Source organism: Acartia tonsa, chromosome 7, assembly GCF_053477335.1.
Source record: "Acartia tonsa isolate MP-2025a chromosome 7, ASM5347733v1, whole genome shotgun sequence".
In the NCBI taxonomy this organism is placed as follows: Eukaryota; Metazoa; Arthropoda; class Copepoda; order Calanoida; family Acartiidae; genus Acartia; species Acartia tonsa.
Genome location: NC_137266.1, coordinates 15850316 through 15873434, shown reverse-complemented (window position 1 = coordinate 15873434; position 23119 = coordinate 15850316). Strand labels below are relative to the sequence as shown.

Here is a 23119-nt window from a genome sequence, read left to right as displayed (position 1 = left end):
AAGTTACAGGACAGGATAACTATTTCCTGTCGCCCCAAAGTATTATAAACTTTAATCCTTTACATAAGCTCTGCTGAACAACTAACACACAATATCATAATACAATACACATTTATATCTTGATAATAGGATAAGGATTAAAGTATAAAACGCTATAAAATGAATAATATGTTTTAGGCTAGCAAAGTAAATGTATTTCTGTCATGGTTTGATAGACAATTGACCGCAGATACGTGACTGAAAAATTAAGGGATTAATTTCTTATTTGTCTTTAGATAAAAATGAAGGATCATGTAAAGAAAACAAAGTGGCGGGTTTCGTCGCATTTTTACAGTAGCTTTTTTTCTATTTCTAGCCCCTGCGGGAGGCTCTAACCTTGCAGGGAAATTATTAACATTTACCTAATCTAACCGAAAATAACCTATCAGAAGATACTGTGAAAATACGACGAAACATACCCGATACTTCATTTCCTTTCCATGATCTGAAATGAAAAAAATGTTTACCAATATATTTTTCTTCTTCACGATGTAAAACCAGATTGTATACGGCTGAAATTCATCTTATCTTTAGTAGTTGCCTTTAAAGAAATTAATTTTAGCTAAACATTTTAGCAGTTACATACTCCAACTGTATTTTCAATAACAGAACTAAAATAATAGTTATTTCTCGCATCGTATTATAAACGGCTTTCTGCGGATATAGAATGTACAATTATAAGATAAAAACTAGTTATAATCTTATGATTGTACATTTTTATATTCGTAGAAAGCTGAATATAGTACGATGCTAAACATAGTTTTTTTTGTATGGATGAGAACTGGTTCCTATCCACCGGATTCGAATGAATACGAGAAAAAAGACTAGACAAAATTTGAAGAATATTTGCCACTGTATACAAATACTATTACATAAAATGTTAGTTTAGTGACATTAAGAAAGCTGTGTAACGAAACTTTTCTTCTTTTCAGAACAGAAAATGTTTTTGCAATGAATCTTTGCCGGAGTAATGATCAAAGTTGTAAGGACAGCATCCTTATGACGTAACAGAGATCATAAACAACAAAAGACACACAGTTATAAATCATTTAATTAACAGTTAACTAAAGCAGAAGTTATAAAGTGACATTATGGAATTAATAATTTTCAAATATCTATGGAACAATGATTAGAAATTAAAATCTATCCTAAAAACTAAACGAAATCTTTAGTGAAAAAAGTGATTTATTTTAAAAGGTAAGACACATTTTTAAACCAATCTACTCTAAAAGTCTTTTATTATGGTTGTTTATGCTAGTGGCTTCGCTCCTAGCCCTTAATCGATAGGGGGATTCCCGTTTTCCCTAATTTATTCAGCTGTTACCGTGACCTTAAGCTTCATACAGACAGATGTAGTACTACTTTATATTATTACTAGCGGATACGCCCCTTAAAAGTTTCTAGGGGCACTTAAGGTAGGAGGGGGAAAAGTCGACCTCATCCCATTTTAAATTTGAGTTTCAAAAGAGCAAAAAAAATTTTTTGGGGGGAAGGGGGGTGAATACATCCTCCCCAAAAATAGTTTAAAACCTTTCCAGGACCTATCAGAAGCTTCTTTGTAAAGGAGAACAATATCGGTTCAGCAGTTAGCGAGATCCTTCGGGACAGACAAAAAACGCTTAATACTTTATATAATGGGATTACTTTTTATTATATTACACCTCGCCCCTAAAACAGAAAAGAACCAACCAAATCGGTCCCGTGGATAATTTTATGTACAGACAGACAGACACACAGACATCCTCCTCTTTTATATGAAAATAGACGGTGTACCTCTTAAACTAATAAGTAACTCAATGTCAAGATTAACTATTAATAAAAGCATTAATACAACTGCGTTCTTTATATAAAATAACAGGGAAATAAATTGAAAAAAAAAGTTAATTTCAACTATTAAGTTACTCAATATGTTATTTGATTACATTTTCTTTGTTTAACGGATTTTTGAAATTGAATTTAATTGAAATGTACATACAATTTGCTAAAACTATTGTTTAGTATATAATGCCAAAACATTTTAAACTCCTTTTTTGTAACGGACATAATTGTTTTTGTTTGAAAATTTATGTATGTCTCTGTATATGTACATACATATATTGTATGTTGAAAGGAATCTAGGTAGTGTATTTCCTCCCTTTTAGATAAAACAGGCAAATTTACCACCGCCATCGATTTTGGTAGATTTCTGACAGACTTTTTAGTGGATTTTTTTATCACGTTTGTGTACATTTATTAAGAAACTTATTTTTAATAAAGATAAGAGAAACTAAACACTTTGTACCGATTGAGTTAAATTTTATAGAAAGTTCACAAAGGTCCCGAGATGGTTTTAAGCTATTTTTTTGCACCCCTCTCTACCTTATATCATAGTGTTCTTAGGTTAGCGTTGGGGGCGCAGGCATTAGATATTAAACAAATAAAAGGTCTATTTTTACATAAGATGTAAACTGAGACTGTCATATATACAACGATTACCAATTTATGGGTTGTACCAATGTGAGAGGCCAACTTTCAGACAGTCACAATTGTTCATTAATTGTACTCAATCTTTTTATGTAGGCAAAAGTGGGCCTATGTCTTAGCCTTGACAGCATATCTACTCTATAATTGCCTTTGGCTGTATTTCTATTAAGATATGGAACACTGCGTAACATTTAGCCCATCCTCATATAAAAGTAACATTATGTCTATCTGTCTAAGTGATAGTAGTTTAAGATCTCTAAGAGTTTGACCGATATGGTTCTCCTTTACAATGAAGCTTTATATACGTCCGGGTCCAGGGAAGGTTTATAACTAACTTGGGGGAATGTTCTTAACCCTTCAAAGAGAAATCATCCCTGGAAAAATAACCTGGGAAATAAAATTACACTAAACTCTTGCCTTAAACTCCCCAAGAGGTCATCAGAAAACAGCTTGTATACTCAATAATATCCTATTGGTGTAAGTTCCTTCAGAAGGCTTTAGTTTTTTAGTGTTTTCTTTTAACGTTAGAGAGATTAATAAAATATTTCCAATGTTCATACCATGTAACTTTTTACGTTTTTATTTTAATTATCTATTTTTACTTCTATGGAAAATATCAGCCTTGAAATCTAGATAAGGGTAATATAAAGATTAAGAAAATGTCTATAACTCACATATTAGAGGACTTCAGGATTCGGCCAGATTTAAGCATAAAAACCTGAACATTTGATAATTATTAAAAAGTAAAACTTCAAAAGCCTTAATTGTGGTATATTACTAGGTAATAATCTTGATTATAAAGGTTGTGGTTTAAATCCATGGAGAGAGGGGGCATTGGCCTGATTAATACACTTGTCCCCAGAGTTTTAAAAGACCGTTGGCTCAACAACTTTAGAGACTTTTGCTGAATTTTAATTGGTTAACTAACGTTTCAACCACTAATTGTAATCTACAGAAGAGGTAATTTTGTGCACCATCATTTGGGATGTCTTATACCTTTAAATCAATGATTTAAACCTCTTGTCCTAATATAAAAGGGCAAGGTTTTTATTTCATTTTTTGAGCTTTTAAAAACTGCTGGGTTTGAAAGTTTGATTTCGGGTATTCAATCAATATTCATAAAATTGACTCAATAAAACTCTAATATGACCCAATCCCGAGATTCTCTAATACCTATATAAGTAAAAGAAAAGATTTATAGATTTTGGGCTAAGATTACTATTGTTTATCTTTTTATATAACTTCCATTCTATCTTGAGAATGATAAATATATAAAAATCCTATATTTTATGTAGAATATGTTTCTTGTAGAAAATATTTTGGAAGACAATATTTGATTTGAATGGATTGCAAATAGTTAATAACAGAAATAGTTGATAATTTTTTTTGTGTAGATTCCCTTTACCTAGAGCCTTAGCTGCAAGACTCTTCCTTATTTGATTTTAGCTACTTTCAACGGCTTAGCTAAAATTGATTAATTCACTACTAGAGATACATAATAAATTAAAAATGATTGTTAAATCTTCATTTCTTAGAATAGTGTATTTTTTTAATATGTGGAAAAAAATACTTATACATAGGTTGTTTAAAATTAGATATAGTCATTGCTTAAAGTACTTATGAATATAATAGTTCTTGTTAAAGACATATATGTTTTAATTCATTACAGCTGTGCTTGTGATGCAGAATATTGACATTGTTTTAATATATTCTATTACCTACAGATTAAAGATCAATAACCCCAATAGTAAATTGCAGGAATTAAGGAATACAAATTTTAACATATTTTTAACTTTGAACAAATCTACTTTTAACGTAATATTGCATTGCTTTTTTATGTTACATTTGTAATTATGTTTTAAAAAATCAAACTGAGCAGCTTTTTGTTATTTTTTTTAAATATTGTACGCTCATAATTTATATAATTATCTCATTATTAAACATGTTTAAATTTACAATTTACCCATTCCTAAATCTAAAGAACATCAACCCCTTCTATTGATATTAAGAAGTTATAATAATCAATCTATAGATGTGTTTTAATTTCTATTAAAGTTTCTAAGTAGGGTTAGAAACATAGATGCAGTGATTTTATTAAATTTAAATTTCATTGCTGTTTTTTTTTAATTTAAAAATTATATAAAATTTATTAAAATCTGCCAGATACCAGTATTCTAATAATGAAATAAAAAACTGTATAGTTTTATTTTGACAGGAGCCGTTTAGTTGTTTTGGCAGATTTTATAAAAACATAAATTGAAGATTAATATTACTTCATTATTCAGTAATTTATTAAATATCTTACACGCCCCCTATTCTATGTTGATACAAGAGGTTTAAATTTGAATATTTAATATTTAGCATATAATCAAAGTAAGATTATTCAGTGTGGCTTCATTGGCGCATTTTATCTTAAATGGGTATAGAATTCGTAGATATTGTTACTGAGTATTTGTTTCCTTTATTTAAGTTGCTAATATAGTCCTCAGATATTGATCACTACGTTCTTCTATGGTCAATGGAGGGTATTGGGGTAAAGTCGTACGGGGGATGTGGACACTGTTTTATTAGCCAGCTGGGATGAACATTTATCGAGAATCTCGTACAATATCCACTTATTCTAAATCCATTATTATTAGGGTTTTTGTAATTATGGAGGTAAAGCAAATGAAGGAGGTTATTTTGCGCTGTAACAATAATATGATGGTTCTGATGACCCGTAAAATTAACACACATGCGGAACTGAAGATTCACCGATTATGCATCCAATTTAACTTCCAAAGTAATTCCAATACTATAGTTAATTAACTTTGAGCATTAGATCAAGTAGTTTAAACTTAAATGTTGCAAAATTAAAAGGTTTTAATGTCAAAGCAAGTATTATAGAGGAAGGGATGGAAAATACACTGGACTGAAAATAACACTGATACCCAACATTTTCTTTTTCAGTCTCTTTATCCCTTTTCTTTGCTAAAAACTTTGGGTACTTTAATTGAATTGTGATTGAATAGTTCCACCAAACTAGCACTGTCAAAAATTTTCAACCAAAAATTTAAATTTTAATATGCAGAAGGAGTAATTTTGTTTATAATAATTGGGTATGTATATTAATTTATCTCCATTGTCTCATAACTATGCTTCTTGTTTGTTAACAGTTTATTAATAGTTAATAACTGCACAAATCAAACCTTTATAATAGATCCTGAGGCACTAATAACCTAGCCTCACAAAAATATATAACTAAGCCTTTACACGATCCTTGTCTGAAAGTCCTAGTTTTGCCTGGTAACAAGTTTTGTGCCCAGGCATTCCATCTATCACCCACAAGACATAGCAAAAGTAGGTACAACGCAATCCAGTATACAAAGACTTATAGAGTAGGTTGACTACTATAAGGATATCATCATCAACCTTTTAGTAAACTGTCTAATCATGATAATATCTTTTGGAAAGTCATAAGTTTACATATTGCAAAGATATTAATTTGTAAACATTGATTATTGGTTCTTTAATGTATTAGAAGTAGATGGATATATGTTTTTGTTTATCATATATCAGAAATGGTTAAGCTTGGTCTATTTTTATGAATTAATCTTTAAATTTGGATTTAAAGCGTTTTCTGAAAGCTTTTACTCCATTGTTATGTACTAGCAGCGACGCCCCTAGAGGCCTCTAGGGTTATCTAGGGAAGCTATGGGGGGGGGGGAGGGGGGTTACCCTAAACTTGGTAATCCTTTTCTCTCCGTAGGTTGGTTTTACCCTCCCAATAGAAATACACCTACCCAAGACCTATGAGAAGCTTCAATGCTAAGTAGAACCATATCGGTTCTTTGGTTAGCGAGATTCTTCGGTACTTCTATATCAAAATGTTTCATACATATTAAAAATTTATTTATGTATTTCTCATATATTGTAAAAAGTAATCTTATTTTGTTTAGGTAAAAAATGATAATTTGCGGCCAAAGAGGACATATGTCCAGCGGCCTTTCTGGAAGCTGGAGGTACCATGGCCTGTTATCCTGCACCAGATTACTTGGACTGGCATTCATCCTGCAGATTTTGTCACCTACATGTAAGTTTTATTATTTAGGGATTAGATTTTGGCTGTAAATTTACCCTAATTCCCCCTAACCCCAAAGATATCTTAATAGTATTTTTAAATCTTATGAAACTAAAAATTCTTTATTTGAAATATTTTCTCATTTGTCTTTTATTTCCTTAAAAAATGTAAATTTTAAATATTTAGTAAGGAAAATGGAAACCATATTTTACATCCTTTTATATATAGTTCCTAAAATCATATATTGAAATTTAGAACAGGTATAGTTATGACCTTAAATATAGCGTGATAACTATAAGCTAAATACATAAAAATAACATTCTAAACAGTTATACATTAAAATGCTCCTATTATATTAGTCCATAATAGTATAACGGAATAGCTTTTAGAAAAAAGATAGATTTTACCAATTTATTGAAAGCAGGGACAAGGGAATGATATTCTAACAAACAACTCTAAAGGAAAATTTCCCCACAACCCCCTTCCCCTTTTTCTCCCCTTCTTTCTTTCCCACCCTTCAGTTACATGACAAAAACAAATAAACCACCAGATACTTAGTAAGGTTTCGTGATTTTCTGTAGAATTGTTGGTTAGAATAGCGATCCCTGAATAAAAGCAACTCTGTAAATATATTTTTGTCCATCATTGCAATTGCATGGCTTATCTCGACTATGGGGCATTGAATTAAAGTTGTAATTGCAAAAACATGTTATTGACATCCTTTTATTAAAATGACACCCTAGTTGACTTAATTTAAGTTTTCATGGCTGACGTAGTAACAATTTAGTAATATCATAATTATATTTATTATAATGGTTTTTTATCGTATTCCAAATATTCTCCAATGTTTGATCACATAGCAAAACTTGAGATTGCTCTGTTCCTTTCGGAAAAGAGGTAGGTAGAAATTACAATTTTTGCCAATTCAACATTATATTAACAGAATAACTTGGGAAACTATTCCCATATGTGCAATAACTCATGTTTTTTAAACTTTGTACATTAATTTTGACTGGGTAGCTACACTACTAAAAAATACAAGGAAAAAATTAAGCATAAAAAATGCGGGAATATAAAAAGCTGTGCTGATGCAGTAGTAGAGAACATTAATAGCTGCAGAAATATCTTGTAATATATTTCAAATATAATATTCATCATTTCCGAACCAGCAAAATAGGAAAAAGTAAATTGGTTCAATAAATTTTAAGAAAAGTAAAGTAACAGTCTTTCTGTGTGTACAAAAGCATCTAGCTAACCGTTGAACCGTTATTATTATCCTTCACAGTTTATCTTGTTAGAGGTACTTGGAAGGTTTATTACTATTTTTGAACAACCATCTAACCAAGAAAAATCATCCCTAACCCCAAAAAACACTTTCTCTTTTTAAAACTATAATGTAAAGTGGAGGTTTAACTCCTCACCCCCCTTCTTTAAATGCCTCTAGAGACTACTAGGGTCGTACATGTAATGTAGTAAGGCTTGCTATTTATCAGTCGCTACGTACGATTAACATTAACTACAATGATAATGTGTCCCATAAAATTTACTAATTCATTTATTTATGAAATGTCTTATGCATATAGAGAAGGAATATAATTTGGCGAGAGCCCAAATGTCGGATATGTTTCCTATATGACTTTAAAGTACACATTTTAATACATTAACATCCCAGCTAGCTAAGAAAATTGTTTTGTTCTTTCTCTGAATAATTTTGCATAGGGATTATTTTACTCTATTTTAACTGGATTTTAGTTGCCAAAATAAATGAGTTATGAGCCATATAGCTAGTTGATGTCAGAGTAAAATAGATACATTTGCCCTCAAAGTGCCTTGTTGAGCTTAGAAAATAATTTGAAAATAAAGAAGGGAAGGGGTAGTTCTTAATTGTTTATTACATTGGTTAGGGTTAGGTTAGGTTTTATTGGGCTCTGGTAGGTCTCGCAGTGTTAGGACAACGCAGTTGAGAAATTACAGGACACTGTACAAAATAACATTAGATTATATACTTTAGAATGTAGTATAATTAAACACAAAATGAAAATTAAAATGATTTCATAAAAGTTGAGAAAATGTAGAAAAAAAACTTGCTTTTTGTCAAAGTTATTTCTTTCATGTTTAACTCTCTATATAAGTAGATTTCTTTTTATAACCACGAAAAAACAACAAGGATGACAACATTAATATGTTGCAAAACACCACAAAACGACATAGATCAAATACTTGTCATATATCTCTAAAAGCAGCCGAGTAAATCAATATTATCCTTCCGTAATTCATCATCGTTAAACTAACGGATAGCCAAAAAATATATGCTTGCTTATTGGAAAGGAGAATCACACAATAATCAGCTCTTTAACTCGAAATTTAGACCAAGCTTAAAACAGACGGACAGACAGTCAAAGCTAGTTTTAAATGTAGCTTCGCTCTTACAAAAAGTAGAAATACATAAATTCATGAAAAAAAGAGCTAACTATAGAAAACTTTTTACTGAAGCAAAAAGTCTTTGAATTAAAAAAAACTTTAAATTTCCGGGGAAAAAGTTTTAATCCCCAGACTTCTATCAGTCAGCTGATCTTTATTCCACATATAGAAAAATATATGGAATAGGTGTAAACATATTACCTAGCGGCTACGTCCCTAGAGGCCTCAATGCACACTTAAGGGAATGTGGGATGATGGAGGTCAACACTTCACTTCAAAATTTTAGTTTAATCAGAAAAAAAATCATGGAGGCGCAAATTTTTGCCATGTGAGATTTTTCTTGTGTACACTCCTTCAAAATAAGTATGGACCTTCCCTTGTCCTATTTGAAGCTTCCCTGCAAAGGATAACAATATTGGTTCAGCGGTTAACGAGAAATATAAAATTATTATTATCCTGCTACCATTTAATGCTAGCAAATTTAGATCAGAGCATGTGAAAATTATTTTATGAATTACCAAATAGCAATAACAAAAAATTAATTAAGCCTAAATACTCCTAGCGAACAGGAATATTATTATTGTATGCTTTAGGTTAATTTTAGCTACTTTGATTACCTACAATTTTTAAAAGCATAGATTTTCTATAACTAGGGCCTGTCAGTACTTAAGCAGTTTTGCAACAAATCTTATTTAGTCCTATATATTAATATCATGTTTATTAAGATATGTTAAGCGTTAATATTTGTTTGTCCTACATACAGTTTCAGAGCTTTGCTTTTATGGATGTTGTTATCATTGTTTATCATAGCTAAATTAGATTAACTGAATAATATTATAAATGAATAATATAAATAAATAAACAAAGTTGTGTTGTAGCTGTGCTTTTCAACATTTATCAAATACAATTTAACTTTGTAACAAAGACAAAATATTAACAAGGATGACAACATTCATAAACACAAATCTTTTATATTTAAAATATATCAAATAATCTTTGTAATTGTCAAGGTCAAATTTTTAATGAAGGGGGGTGGGTAGAAGCAAAACAATAAGGAATATTAAGGGTCTAACGTATTTATAAAACTTTGGGTACTAGTATAATTTACAGTTCAATTTTTCCTCCTTTATTGACTTATCTGGCTAAAGTCGGACGTATGTATTATTGTGGTATGCGGCAGCTCTGGACCATGCAGAAACCAAGACATTATAGTGATGCTACGCACCTAGTTAAATCCTGTTATTCTACAATTATGAAGCCACCTGAAAAGATGTCAGATAACGGTACTGATTTTATCCCTCAGTTGTCCTGTAAATGGAGGGAGGGGTGTTAACCCTCCCTCTCCCATCTTAAGCACCGGAACCTTCCCCTTCAACCACCAAGTTATCAGCACCACCTCAACCCTGAGGATAAAGGATCTAAACCTGCCCCCACACAGACTGTTGTTGTCACAAGTAATCATCAAACCTTCCCTCTTTAGTACCCAGACCTACCACTCAACCCCTCTATGCTTATCTACCTATTGTGCTGCTCCATGGGCTATCCTGCCTGCCCCAGACAGGGATAGCCATCTACCTAACCATTGCAATTATCTATGTTTTACTGTATGATTTATCTTTAACCATCTTTATTCCTAATCCATATGTATTTATATTATGGTTAACTGTATTCTTAATCCCCCCCACCCTTTCCAGGGATGGGGAATCATGATTGCCCAAACTGACTATTGTATATGTATTATAATGCTTTTATGTTATGATCATTTATTCCTATTCATGTAGTTATTGTTTGTTGTATATAACTTCAGTATCCTTCACACCTTCAATAAAGTGACAACTGAAATAGATGTTGATTCTTGTCTAGTGAATGCTAGAGAAGCATAGCTTCTCTATAGTAAGGTGTCCACGTCTGTTCACACTGCCGTAGTCTTTATTCGAACTCTGGTGTCTGCCATTTACCCTAGGCGGATACCACAACTTTGGTGACAGCTGTGTGAGATTACGGCGAACCACAAGTGTAGAGCAGACGCGTATCTGAGGCTAAGGTACTCCCAGCAGTGAATCTGGCAAAACTGACGCAAGCAACCTGAATTACCCACCCTGGACAGCAAAGTTTAACTCTGCATCCGGCAGTTGTGGAAGCGAGACAGCGAAATTTGACGAATAACCGCGAGCAGCGCTGATATCTAACGGAGAATTGAGCGCCAAAAGGGCTGAAACAGGCCTGCGGACCGGCTGAAACAAGCCAAATAAGTGTAAACGGCTGGAAATAGGCCAATTTTACTGCAAGAGATAGCAGGATCCGAACCAGTGGCGCTAGTAGGACGGGACATTCCCTGCCGCCATCAGCTGGATTTGGATAAGCGGCGCTAGCAGGACGGGACATTCCCTGCCGCCGATAGGCTGAAACACGCCACATAGCTGCAAGCGGCGCTAGCAGGACGGGACATTCCCTGCCGCCGATAGGCTGAAACACGCCACATAGCTGCAAGCTGCGAGCCAACATACGAGTGTAGTGCACCAGAACAGAGAAAAACTACGTCAACTCCAAGTATCCTGAGAAGCTACAACGCAGCCACCCATCTAGAAAAACAGATATTATGTTACATTGCAGGGATTACCACCCTGATGTGATGGCCAAACAATAGATTTATGAGCAAAGCTTGGCAAACAAATTGTTGTGTTGTGATAAATCTAAGAATAGAACAGGCTTGGATTATTGTGTATTGTGATAGCAGCTAAAAATAGAACAGAGTTGGTAAACAAATCTGTTATGCAATTGTGATAAGGACAAAAATAGAATCTAGATGTAATATAATAAAGATCCTGATATACAATCAAAACATCTCAAGCCCACAGCACAATAACAATACACCCCTTATTCCAAGGGAAGGGGAGAAGCCCCTCTCCATTGAAGGCAAATACAATCAGGGTGATATAATAGATAAACCTAGGATTAAGAAGAAAAGGCACTATTATACCAGCACCCAGTTACCTCCCTCCCTCACAGGGGAAACGGACGGAGTTACCCCCGTCCCCTCACGCGCTTCCCCCTTCCTACCCACACAAGTCCGTCTGTAGTGTGGGGCTAGCGATTGGACACACAGAGCGCCATTCACGGGTAGCGCAACAGAGTGCGGAAAATATCATAAATCCAACGGACGAAGCAGACCAATGAGAGAGCGAGTTGAGGGGTGAGAGCGCGTTTTCCCCGTGTGCGCGGATTTGACGGTGCGGACGCGCGTTGCAAGGACAGGAGATTTCACACACACACACACACACACACACACACCCACACAGGAGAGGGGCCATTCTATAGCATACATCAGAGATATTTTTTTAGGAGAAAAACTTGTAAGCTCCTCCCTCCCTGTCTACAGTGTGATAAGGAAAACTAAACCAGTTCCTTAAACCCGCTCAGACCCTCAACATCTTCCTAGCCTGCCAACCCTACTTCAAAGCTGAATGGTTAGTGAAACAAATATATGTATATATAAATACCCAAGTGATAAATGAGGTTGTTTTTTTTGTATCATGGGTACAAGTAAGTGAATACTAACCTCACCAAACAACACTGGAAACTGATATGGTAACTGAACAAAAGTACGCCCACCCTGTGGACATAGCCTGACTTGCTGCCCCACACTGGGCAGTGGTGGTGTGTACCTGGACCATCGACCTTCATAGTTGTGAACTATATACAGAGGAAGCGTGATTTTTTTGAAGCAAGGAGGAAAAGCTAGCTAGCTCTGGGGATATTCCTATACACGTATATATATATATATGGGCGTGTAGCCATGTATATATATAGGTAACCTACCTATCCATATATCCACTAGCGGATACGCTCCTAGAGACATCTGTGATACCTAACATATTCCCTGTTACCTTTAAGCTAAGATCCGCTGGTTACCACAGAAATCAAGAGCTATACTGGAAAGGAGAACAACTCAGGCTCAACAGTTAAACAAGACGCTGGCACCAACAAACCAACCCCCTACTACTTATCATGGGGGCGCGCCAGCCACAGAAACTCTTGAGCCAGGAGGACCGAGCCTACGGCTACATGGACTACCACCCTAATTACACAGCTATAGTATTTATACTAGGGGTGAGCCGGCTCGAACCTCCTTGCGGTGCGGCTACTCTACTCTGCTCCTATATCTACAAGATACTGCTTCTGTTATTACTTTGGCCTACTGTGTTGAGTACAGTGAACATCAAACACATGCCAGGTCACAGACCCCTGGTCCCTGAGATGCCCTTGTCTGGAAGGGCGACTGAATGTCCGCTGCACAGCTCCTGTTCAGTTGGTGCTCAACGTACGAGAAATAGCAATACTGGACTGGGGGTTGCTGAAACTGTAGGTGTCCTCCTGGGGGTGTTGAACGATGCAACTGAGCCTAATGAGAAGGTGACAAGCTTCAGAGACTTAGTGGCCAGCCCCAAGATGGACACTACTCCCAGAACTGAGATTTCAAAGGGGCCCAGCCCTAGGGCCAGTACCACCTGTTTCTGGGGTGGAAAGGTCCTCCCTGGCACTGGCCTCACCAATCTGGAGGATGGGGAGCTGTCCCAGGGGAATAGGCTCTTCACCCAGATGCCCGACGCGTACCTGGGGGTGGGGGAGCCGCCACCCAAGCCTCCCTGGGAGCCCCCAGGCATGGAACGACGGGGGACCGGCCTAAGGATGGGGAATGGTGACCTGCTGCAGTGGAAGACTTTACCCAGCACGGAGGGAGCAGGGTTGACCAGCAGCAGTGAGGCTGTTCCCCCACACTCCAAGACCAGATGCCGCTACTCTGTTGAACCACTGCACATGTCCCAGCCAAGTTCCCCCATGCTGCTGAAGATGGAGGCCCACCAGGATGCAGAGCTCCAACTAGGAAAGTCAATAAGAAGGCCACCCCTTGCCAAGACCAGAACCACCGCAGGGGCTCCCCACCAGCAGCTGACGGAGCCTGGCAGGGACGCAATACTAGCTGGCAACTCTGGCCCAACTCAGGTGGCTACCAACAGTCTGCTGACAGTCCGGAATACAGTTCAGGCTACCATCAGTATGGCATCTTCTGGGCCTTGCTGGTCCACCTGTGGGTACCTGTCCACACACTGGCCACAGGTACCCCCCAGAGATCATAGCCCCCTTTCCGACTGGCACCATCAACAGCCTTTGCTACCAACCACCTGGCATACCCAGAGGCAGGATCCCTCATGTGGAGAAGCACCTGCAGAAGCTAAGGCCGAGGCTGGCCTCGCCACCCAGGGGAGGAGAGCCGCGGTTGGATGGAAGGAACCTGTGTGTATGGGGAGGAGGCTGAATGTAACCAAGGAGCCACCACAAGCAGCCCAGCACCGCCTGACCCCTAGTAGGGGAGACCCTGTTTGTCAGCTGGTGCCCCAACTGGAGGAGGAGAGACCTGGCAGGTTGATACACCCTGGGGAAGCCGGCCTGATGGGACCCAGCTGGACGAAGGGGCGCTGCCGCTTCAACGGCCACACAGCCGCCAAGTGTAGAACCGGTTGGGACCGGGCAATGAAGAAACACCAGGCCGCCCAACAACCTGCAGGCAACCAGTCTGCCACCCAGGTCCACCTGGAGGGAGATGCCCAGCCGTCACCCCAACTAGCTGCCGCCGCTGGGGCCGCGGCTACCCAGGAGTCTGTGTCTCAGATTGGGACCATGGTGGCCAGGATCAACGTGCTGGGAGGAGCGGCTGAACCCAACCGGGTTGGCCTGGACCTCAGCCGCAACCACAGGGGACCGGTGTCCGTAACCCCTGTCACCCCCAGCAAGAGCCGAGGGGCGCTACCCAGCGCCACCGGGACGGTGTACGGGGAGGCCCTGGCGGCCGCCGAGTGGGAGAGGCAAGAGGCGCTAGCCAGCGAGTCTGAGTCGATGTATGGGACGCCAACCGGCGTCGCCACCTGGAAGGAACGAGAAGTGCTTCCCTGCACCACCAAGCTGATGTCTGGGGCGACAACCGTCGCCGCCACCTGTGAAGACTGGGGGGTGCTATCCAGCGCCCCACGCTGGTGCCTGGGGCGACAACCGTCGCCGCCACCGAGAGACCTGGACCCCTGTGAAGACTGGGGGGTGCTATCCAGCGCCCCCACACTGGTGCCTGGGGCGACAACCGTCGCCGCCACCGAGATACCTGGACCCCGGAATGAACCCGCAGCCCCAGAGGAAGGGGTGACACCCGTCACCCCCAGCCAGCCAGAGCCCCCAGCCAGCAGGGAGAGTCCAGCTGTCCCTCACCCTCAACTGCATCCAGCTGTCTACCTCCCTCAACCAAGCCAGGGTAATTGTATTGCACTGGTGTACCAGGACGTTTGGGCTGGGCCAAACTTGCCTGCGCCCCCTGCATCTGCCCCAGGAGCCAGGGTATCAGCCATTACCAGCCAAACTGAAGAAGCTTTGACCGCTGCCTGGGGAGTAACACAACTAGATGCGCCCAGTGCCGAGCCTAACCATAGAAGTAGAGGATCCCCAACAATTATGTCTACCCAAGATGGAGACAATGTGCCTGGACCCCTTCAGGCTAGGGGAGGAAATCCGGAGCCTTGTGCCTCCAGTCCACTAGCAGTAGTGTCCGTGGATGGGCCTGTCTCCCAGCCAACTAGAGCGGAGCCACCCTTGCAGATCCAAGACAGCCTCCGGCATCAAGGGTGGACTGTTACCTTTCCCTACCCCGCAGGTCGGATTGCCATGCACCACCCTGCCAATGTCCAGAATGAGCCTGAAGGAGGCAACGCTCCTACAGTATGGCAACCACCACCTGCCCGCATTGACAGAGACCCTGGAAGCCAGATGAACCTGACCAGCCCCGAGGGCGAAGAAACTGCGCCTGCATCCAGTAGCCAGCCTGCCAGCAGCAAGGTGACCAACACGATGGAGACCACCAGCCCAGTGGAGAAACCTGCAGAGGTGTCTACCAGGCGGCTGTTGGTCCAAGCCCCCTCAGGTGCTGTGCCACCCCTGGAGGTTGCCAGGGTGGCCTCAGAGGTACACATCCAACGGCCAGAAGATCCAACAGGACCAGCTACTCCAGCAGATATAGCCGATTCCGTTAGACCTGGGGAGGGCTGGAGTCCACCACCGTCCAGCAACTGGTATCCTGGCGGACCCATTCCACAAGGACAACAAACTGAAGGCCGCAACCACTGTCGGAAGTCTGGCGGTGCAGACAACCCCTCCAGCCTTCCGAGGGGAGAGTTGTGGTATGCGGCAGCTCTGGACCATGCAGAAACCAAGACATTATAGTGATGCTACGCACCTAGTTAAATCCTGTTATTCTACAATTATGAAGCCACCTGAAAAGATGTCAGATAACGGTACTGATTTTATCCCTCAGTTGTCCTGTAAATGGAGGGAGGGGTGTTAACCCTCCCTCTCCCATCTTAAGCACCGGAACCTTCCCCTTCAACCACCAAGTTATCAGCACCACCTCAACCCTGAGGATAAAGGATCTAAACCTGCCCCCACACAGACTGTTGTTGTCACAAGTAATCATCAAACCTTCCCTCTTTAGTACCCAGACCTACCACTCAACCCCTCTATGCTTATCTACCTATTGTGCTGCTCCATGGGCTATCCTGCCTGCCCCAGACAGGGATAGCCATCTACCTAACCATTGCAATTATCTATGTTTTACTGTATGATTTATCTTTAACCATCTTTATTCCTAATCCATATGTATTTATATTATGGTTAACTGTATTCTTAATCCCCCCCACCCTTTCCAGGGATGGGGAATCATGATTGCCCAAACTGACTATTGTATATGTATTATAATGCTTTTATGTTATGATCATTTATTCCTATTCATGTAGTTATTGTTTGTTGTATATAACTTCAGTATCCTTCACACCTTCAATAAAGTGACAACTGAAATAGATGTTGATTCTTGTCTAGTGAATGCTAGAGAAGCATAGCTTCTCTATAGTAAGGTGTCCACGTCTGTTCACACTGCCGTAGTCTTTATTCGAACTCTGGTGTCTGCCATTTACCCTAGGCGGATACCACATTATGATTATAGAGTAGCTCAATTAATTTTGTTTAATTCATAATGTATTATTGTTTAGGTGGATCCCAAAGCTCAGAATATTTGATATCCAACCCCAATTACGGCGGAGTCATAGAGAAGGCACGGCCCGCCTTCAAACTGCCGCCCCGAGTCTACAAAGAAGAGTTTGGCAATACAGTTCTTCTCGAGTGTAAAGTTATTAATCTAGGTAAGCATTCAGTGAAAACGTTGAAACCGTAGCTTCTCTACATCTAGGGGCAGTCTGTTCGTCCGTTTAGATAGCTCTTTTCATTAATTCAGGCATCTTTAAAAATATGCATGATGATTCCTGTAACAGGTAGATACAATTTGGAAGTTTTAACAATTCTAAAATGATGACAAGAAAGTCCGTATGTCCATTTTAGATGTAAGGTTAATTTTTTCTTTCCTTAAATGCATATTTTTTTCTCATATAATTATCATATTCACTTGATTTTCATAATATTGATTCCTGGTACGATTAGACATAACATTATAAGCAAAGTATCTTTTAACTTTTAAAATCAAAGATGGGCATATTAAACATAATGATGTTGAATATTTAATGAATTGTTACTCTATGTTTGTTTATTTGACAATATAACTTGTTGAGCTTTGCATTTATGGATGGTGTCGTACTTGTTTTTTTGATAACCCAACAATTACGTAGACGCTATTGTTTCTTAATAAAAGTACATTTCAAACCCAGTCTATAGATTACCACGTATGTCTTGAATTGTGAAAGGATTTATATTAATTAGTTTAATTTGAAGAGAACAAAAAACATTCTATTGTAAAATACGAACATTCTATTCAATAGTTTTAGAATTATCCATGTTCTAAGTACTTGAAATATTTTATCAAATACTTTCTATTTGATTTCAATAATTTAATTAATAAGAAATTTATTGTCTATTGCTTCAACTAAAATATATATTCTTATTGTATTTTTTATATTTCCCATTGTACAACTATGAGAAAGAAAATGGGTGCTTTCCCACGAAGTTCTTAGGAAACAAAAAGCCCAACCCCCTTAAATTTTTAAATTGCAAATAAAGAACCCTGCGTGTTCCCAATACCTTCGGGGCTACCCTGTACCTAACATATCCTGACCTAAAGTAAAATACAACCACTAGAAAAACTAACCACCCTCTTTTATTTACAATTTATTTCAATTTTTGGTATGGGGTTTTCGTGCTTCACTAAGAACTTGAGGGAAACTGCCATTAAAGTTCAAATGTTATATTCGATCATTTTATTGATTATTATTAAAATGAAATAATGTTTCTAGGTGACAGTGTGATTGTATGGAAGCAGCCGGATAGAATTATCAGTGCTGGTATGGGTATGATCAGAAAGGACCATAGGATGTCCTTACTAGGTAAGATTATAGAGTAGCTATGCTCCTATAATAGATAGAATTATTAGTGCTGGTATGGGTATGATCAGAAAGGACCATAGGATGTCCTTACTAGGTAAGATTATAGAGTAGCTATGCTCCTATATTTGACAGAATTATCAGTGCTGGCATGGGTATGATAATAAAGGACCATAGGATGTCCTTACTAGGTAAGATTATAGAGTAGCTATGCTCCTATATTTGACAGAATTATCAGTGCTGGCATGGGTATGATAATAAAGGACCATAGGATGTCCTTACTAGGTAAGATTATAGAATAGCTGTGCTCCTATAATAGACAGAATTATCAGTGCTGGTATGGGTATGATAATAAAGGACCATAGGATGTCCTTACTAGGTAAGATTATAGAGTAGCTATGCTCCTATATTTGACAGAATTATCAGTGCTGGCATGGGTATGATAATAAAGGACCATAGGATGTCCTTACTAGGTAAGATTATAGAATAGCTGTGCTCCTATAATAGACAGAATTATCAGTGCTGGCATGGGTATGATCAGAAAGGACCATAGGATATATGTGAGTCCCTTTGCCTGACACTTATGATCTCAAAAATGAACAGATTGAGCTCTACTTACTGGAATAAATAATGTATGGTTCCGTGATGGTTTGAAGCTATTTACTCGGAGAAAGGCACTATTATAATGTACCCTACAAATGTGTTCAATTTTATAATCATTCTTAAAATTTCATATTTCATTTGAATTTCCTAAAGTTTGAATATTCGGTGTAAACAATTCACTCTTAATTGGATTTATGTTACAAGCAAGTGGTTGTAGGTGTTAAAGATTTTAAAAAAGGAACTATGTCTGTACCTGAACTCAAATGGAAATTTTATTATCTGCAGACAAAGACTGGTAGAACTGTGAATATAACAAAGAAATCAAAAAATATTTAGCAGACAAACCTATATAGATTTAGGATAAGATATCATTTCTCCGCAAACATTAATTTACTGTCATCACTGAAAGAGAGAGACAGAGAAAGAAAGAGAATGAGAGAAAGAAATAGAGATAGAGAGAAAAAAATGAGATATTATAGGTGGAAAACGCAAACATTTATCAATTACTTACTATTTTACGGGAAAAGGTATTCAAAATACACAAAAATGACAAAAAGCCTAAGAGGTTTACTTATTTTTCAACTGAATAAGCAAGCATACCTTCCTAATAGGAAAACATATTTAGCTAGATACGGTTTAATTATTTTCACTAATTGCTTATGTTTGGGAATATTTTTATACACGATATAATTATCATAATAACTTGATTGGTATAATATTGATTCATAGTATAAATAGGCATAATGTTATTCATAGATGATGTCCTTATAGGTTACTTATAAGATGGATACAATTGAAGAACAACAGAGAAGATATTTTGATTGTCATTATATTACTTATTTTCATACTAGTGGCTATGCCTCTAGAGGCCTCTAGGAGCCCTTGAGGGGGGAAAGTGGGAGAGGAAAGCGATCATATCAAACTTTCAATTGTATTCATTTAGAAAACAACTGGGTCATTTTTTTCTAGGAAGGGTAGTAGTACCCACCTCTAAAAATAGTTATAAACCCTCCTAGGACCCATAAACAGCTCCACTGTAAAGGAGAACTATATCAGTTCAGCGATTACAGAGATCCTTCGGTACAGACAGACACACACACACACACAGACAGACACACACACACACACAGACAGGCATAGATCCTGATACTTTTACATCAAGGAAACACGACACTCGTTAAAAATAATTACAATGAAAACCAGAGAAAAATGCTGCACCACAAAATATGAAAATGCAACCTTTAACGTGACACATTTCATAATTTCTTAATTAACCAAATTTGACTTTGGTATACACACACATAAGACATACACACACACACACACACACACACACACATTAGACATACACACACACACACACACACACACACACACACACACACACACACATGATACATACACACACACACACACATTAGACAAACACACAGACATACACAGAAAAAGAGAGAGATTGTGTGTGTGTATGGGAGGGCGAGGGACGATTAAACAGGTCAAGAACTAAATACACAGAGACCAAAGTTTTACGGTGATCGGACAAACTAACAAAAAGACACACAAAAAAATATTTGAGAATGCATATCTTTATATGTATTACAGATGAAATAAAAAAAAACAACCCCTATTATATAGCAGCTGTGCTGATTCTAAGCAGTTCGAATACGACAATTATTTTTGACAACTTTTAATAATTGACGGAAGGCCGTTGAACTGTAGAACTTATTTATATATACTAGCGGCTGCGTCCCTAGTATCTAGGAATATTCGAAGGGACATAAAAGGGCAGAAAAATAGCTTAAAACCATACAACGACTTTTTTATTATAAAAATAAAACAGCCTAAACCCATCCCGGGACATATGAGAAGCTTCATTCCAAAGGAGAACCATATCGGTACAGCGGTTAGCGAGATCCTTCGGTGAAGACAAAAAAAAGCTTACTACTTTATAAAATAGGATATACATAGCCAAGTTGTAGAGTAGCTGCGCTACAAAAATAGACAATTTTTGGTTTGCTGTGACAGAACCAACTTTTGCACTTTCACAGGGAGGTAAGGAACATCGGACTGTATATTACACTGGTACCCAAAGTTTTATAGTCATGTTTTCTTATTCGTTGGCTCAAAAACTTTGGGGACTGTTATTGAATTGTGATTTGTTACTTTCATACTATAGGTGACCAATTTTATTTTCTTCCATATGGCAATTTTATTTATCATCATTGCTGGATGTACCTTAATTTATCATACTTTGTCTTATCTCTTAAAATCCCTGACTTTCCCTTGATTTTGGTTTCAAGGTTTCCCGTGAAATAAAGTAACACGATGCCACCACCACCACCACCACCGCCGTTGTGCATTCATTTCCGCACAAGATTAGAGTAAAACACTGGTTTTGAGAAATGGTTAAATGACTGTATTTCCCTATCCCAATGACCCAGTGCCGACTCCCAATTGGGTATTTAAAAATTAACCAATGGAGTCGGAAATATTAACACAGCCAAGGAGCAGAAAATCAATTGGTAGCAAACGCAAAAAGTCATTGGAAACGGAGGGGAGGTAGTTAACATTTGTTAGTACAAGTATCACATATTCTCAAAACAGCAGAACTGTATAGCATAGTAACAGCGTATGTTTTGCTCCCCATAAACATATAAAATAACCCTTCTCCCTCTTTAACCCTCTTTAAATATGACCCTGCCAGGTTTGCTGGCATCCTGTGCCCGCCAGGATGGAGATATTCAAAAATTCCAACCTTCAGTTATGTGTCATAACCATACTTATAAAGTCACGCAGTTTTGGCTCTTTATCTTTCACACACAGAAAATGTGATAGAAAAAACCGGAGGGGGGGGGGCAACGCCCCCCCCCCCTCTACAGTTAAGGGTTAAATATTGTGCCTTTTGTAAAAAATATATATTAGGGAAAATTCTGTGTGCAAATAAATTAAATCGCCATGGCCTTTTTCTTATTTTTTTGGGAGGGGGGGGGGGGGGGATGGGTAAAATACCTTCACAGATTGAAAAAATGTAAAAAAAAAATAAGGGAGGAGTACAAAATCTAATATGTTTTCAATCCCTTGGACAACCTTGTTCTACTTTCATGTCAAATTAAAATCTTAAAAGGATTCTTTCTACTTTTAACCGTATAATTTTATTCGTGAAAAGGCTGGAAACTAAAAGACTGAGCCGAGCAGCCACAGCAAACAAAGTTAGGTCATTCTACAACAATATGGAAAACCAGCAAATAAAAGTTTGCAAGAGTTGCAACCGCTTCTAAGCAATTTAGAAGCAATCTTCTAGTAAAATGAAAATCTACATAGATATATATACATGAAAACATTTTTTAATAATTGCTCTATTAATTTAATCCATTTGAAGATTCCTATAAAGGTGAGGTATAATCGTAATATCGTGGCAACTCTATGATTATCAACGCAACTATTGAAACAGTGATTATTTTTTAAAATTTATCATAACTTTTTGTATGTTTTCCCAGGAAAAAATGTTATCAAAGTATCTATTTCAAAGAAGGCGCAGGATTATGTATATTGAAAATATGGTGGTGTGAATTTCAATGACATTCCATATGTAATGTATATATTGTGTATATGTATGATATGTCAATTTTCTCAGTTCAAAATTGAATTTGTCTGAAGAGCCTGGTGTGCCTACACTTAAGCACTAAAACAAGTCTGAACTGCAAAGTTGAATTTGTCAATATATTGTCATATATTTATGTTGTTATGTCATATATTTAAGTTTGCAGACATATTTTAGTTGTTACTCTTAATTACTCTTCAATTGCTCTCAGAAAGAATAAAGAGAAAATATATTTAAGTCAGTTGATATTGAGAGTCCTAACACAGAACATTATCTGGTTTGGGTTCGAGTCTTTATTAAGACCAATACAGCTATTCACAGACATCCTACTACTTTAGATAGTTGGCATAGGCAGATATTTTACCCCTTCAAAGTGCATAGTTAATTAATACATTGTATTAATTAAACAGACAGTCATCCTGTTGCTTGGTGTCCTGATATACAGACAGACATCCTGCTACTTCAGAACTTTCCAGCTTAAATAATCAGTAGTTTTGAATTATTAATATA

General features: G+C 37.7%; 1 protein-coding gene across 2 annotated transcripts in view; it reads left to right on the top strand.

The window, feature by feature from the left end:
- The window catches only part of LOC145324949 (lachesin-like), a 139474-nt gene that overhangs the window by 25233 nt on the left and 91122 nt on the right, over positions 1-23119 (top strand). The window contains exons 2-5 of one of the 2 annotated variants that reach the window (XM_080167709.1): positions 972-1236; positions 6441-6574; positions 17068-17217; positions 18319-18408. In XM_080167709.1, coding sequence (XP_080023835.1) covers positions 6448-6574; positions 17068-17217; positions 18319-18408 — 367 coding nt within the window. In that variant the 5' untranslated portion in view covers positions 972-1236; positions 6441-6447. Of the gene's footprint in view, positions 1-971; positions 1237-6440; positions 6575-17067; positions 17218-18318; positions 18409-18449; positions 18503-23119 lie in introns of those variants that run through there. The other variant, XM_080167711.1, reaches the window with a different exon arrangement.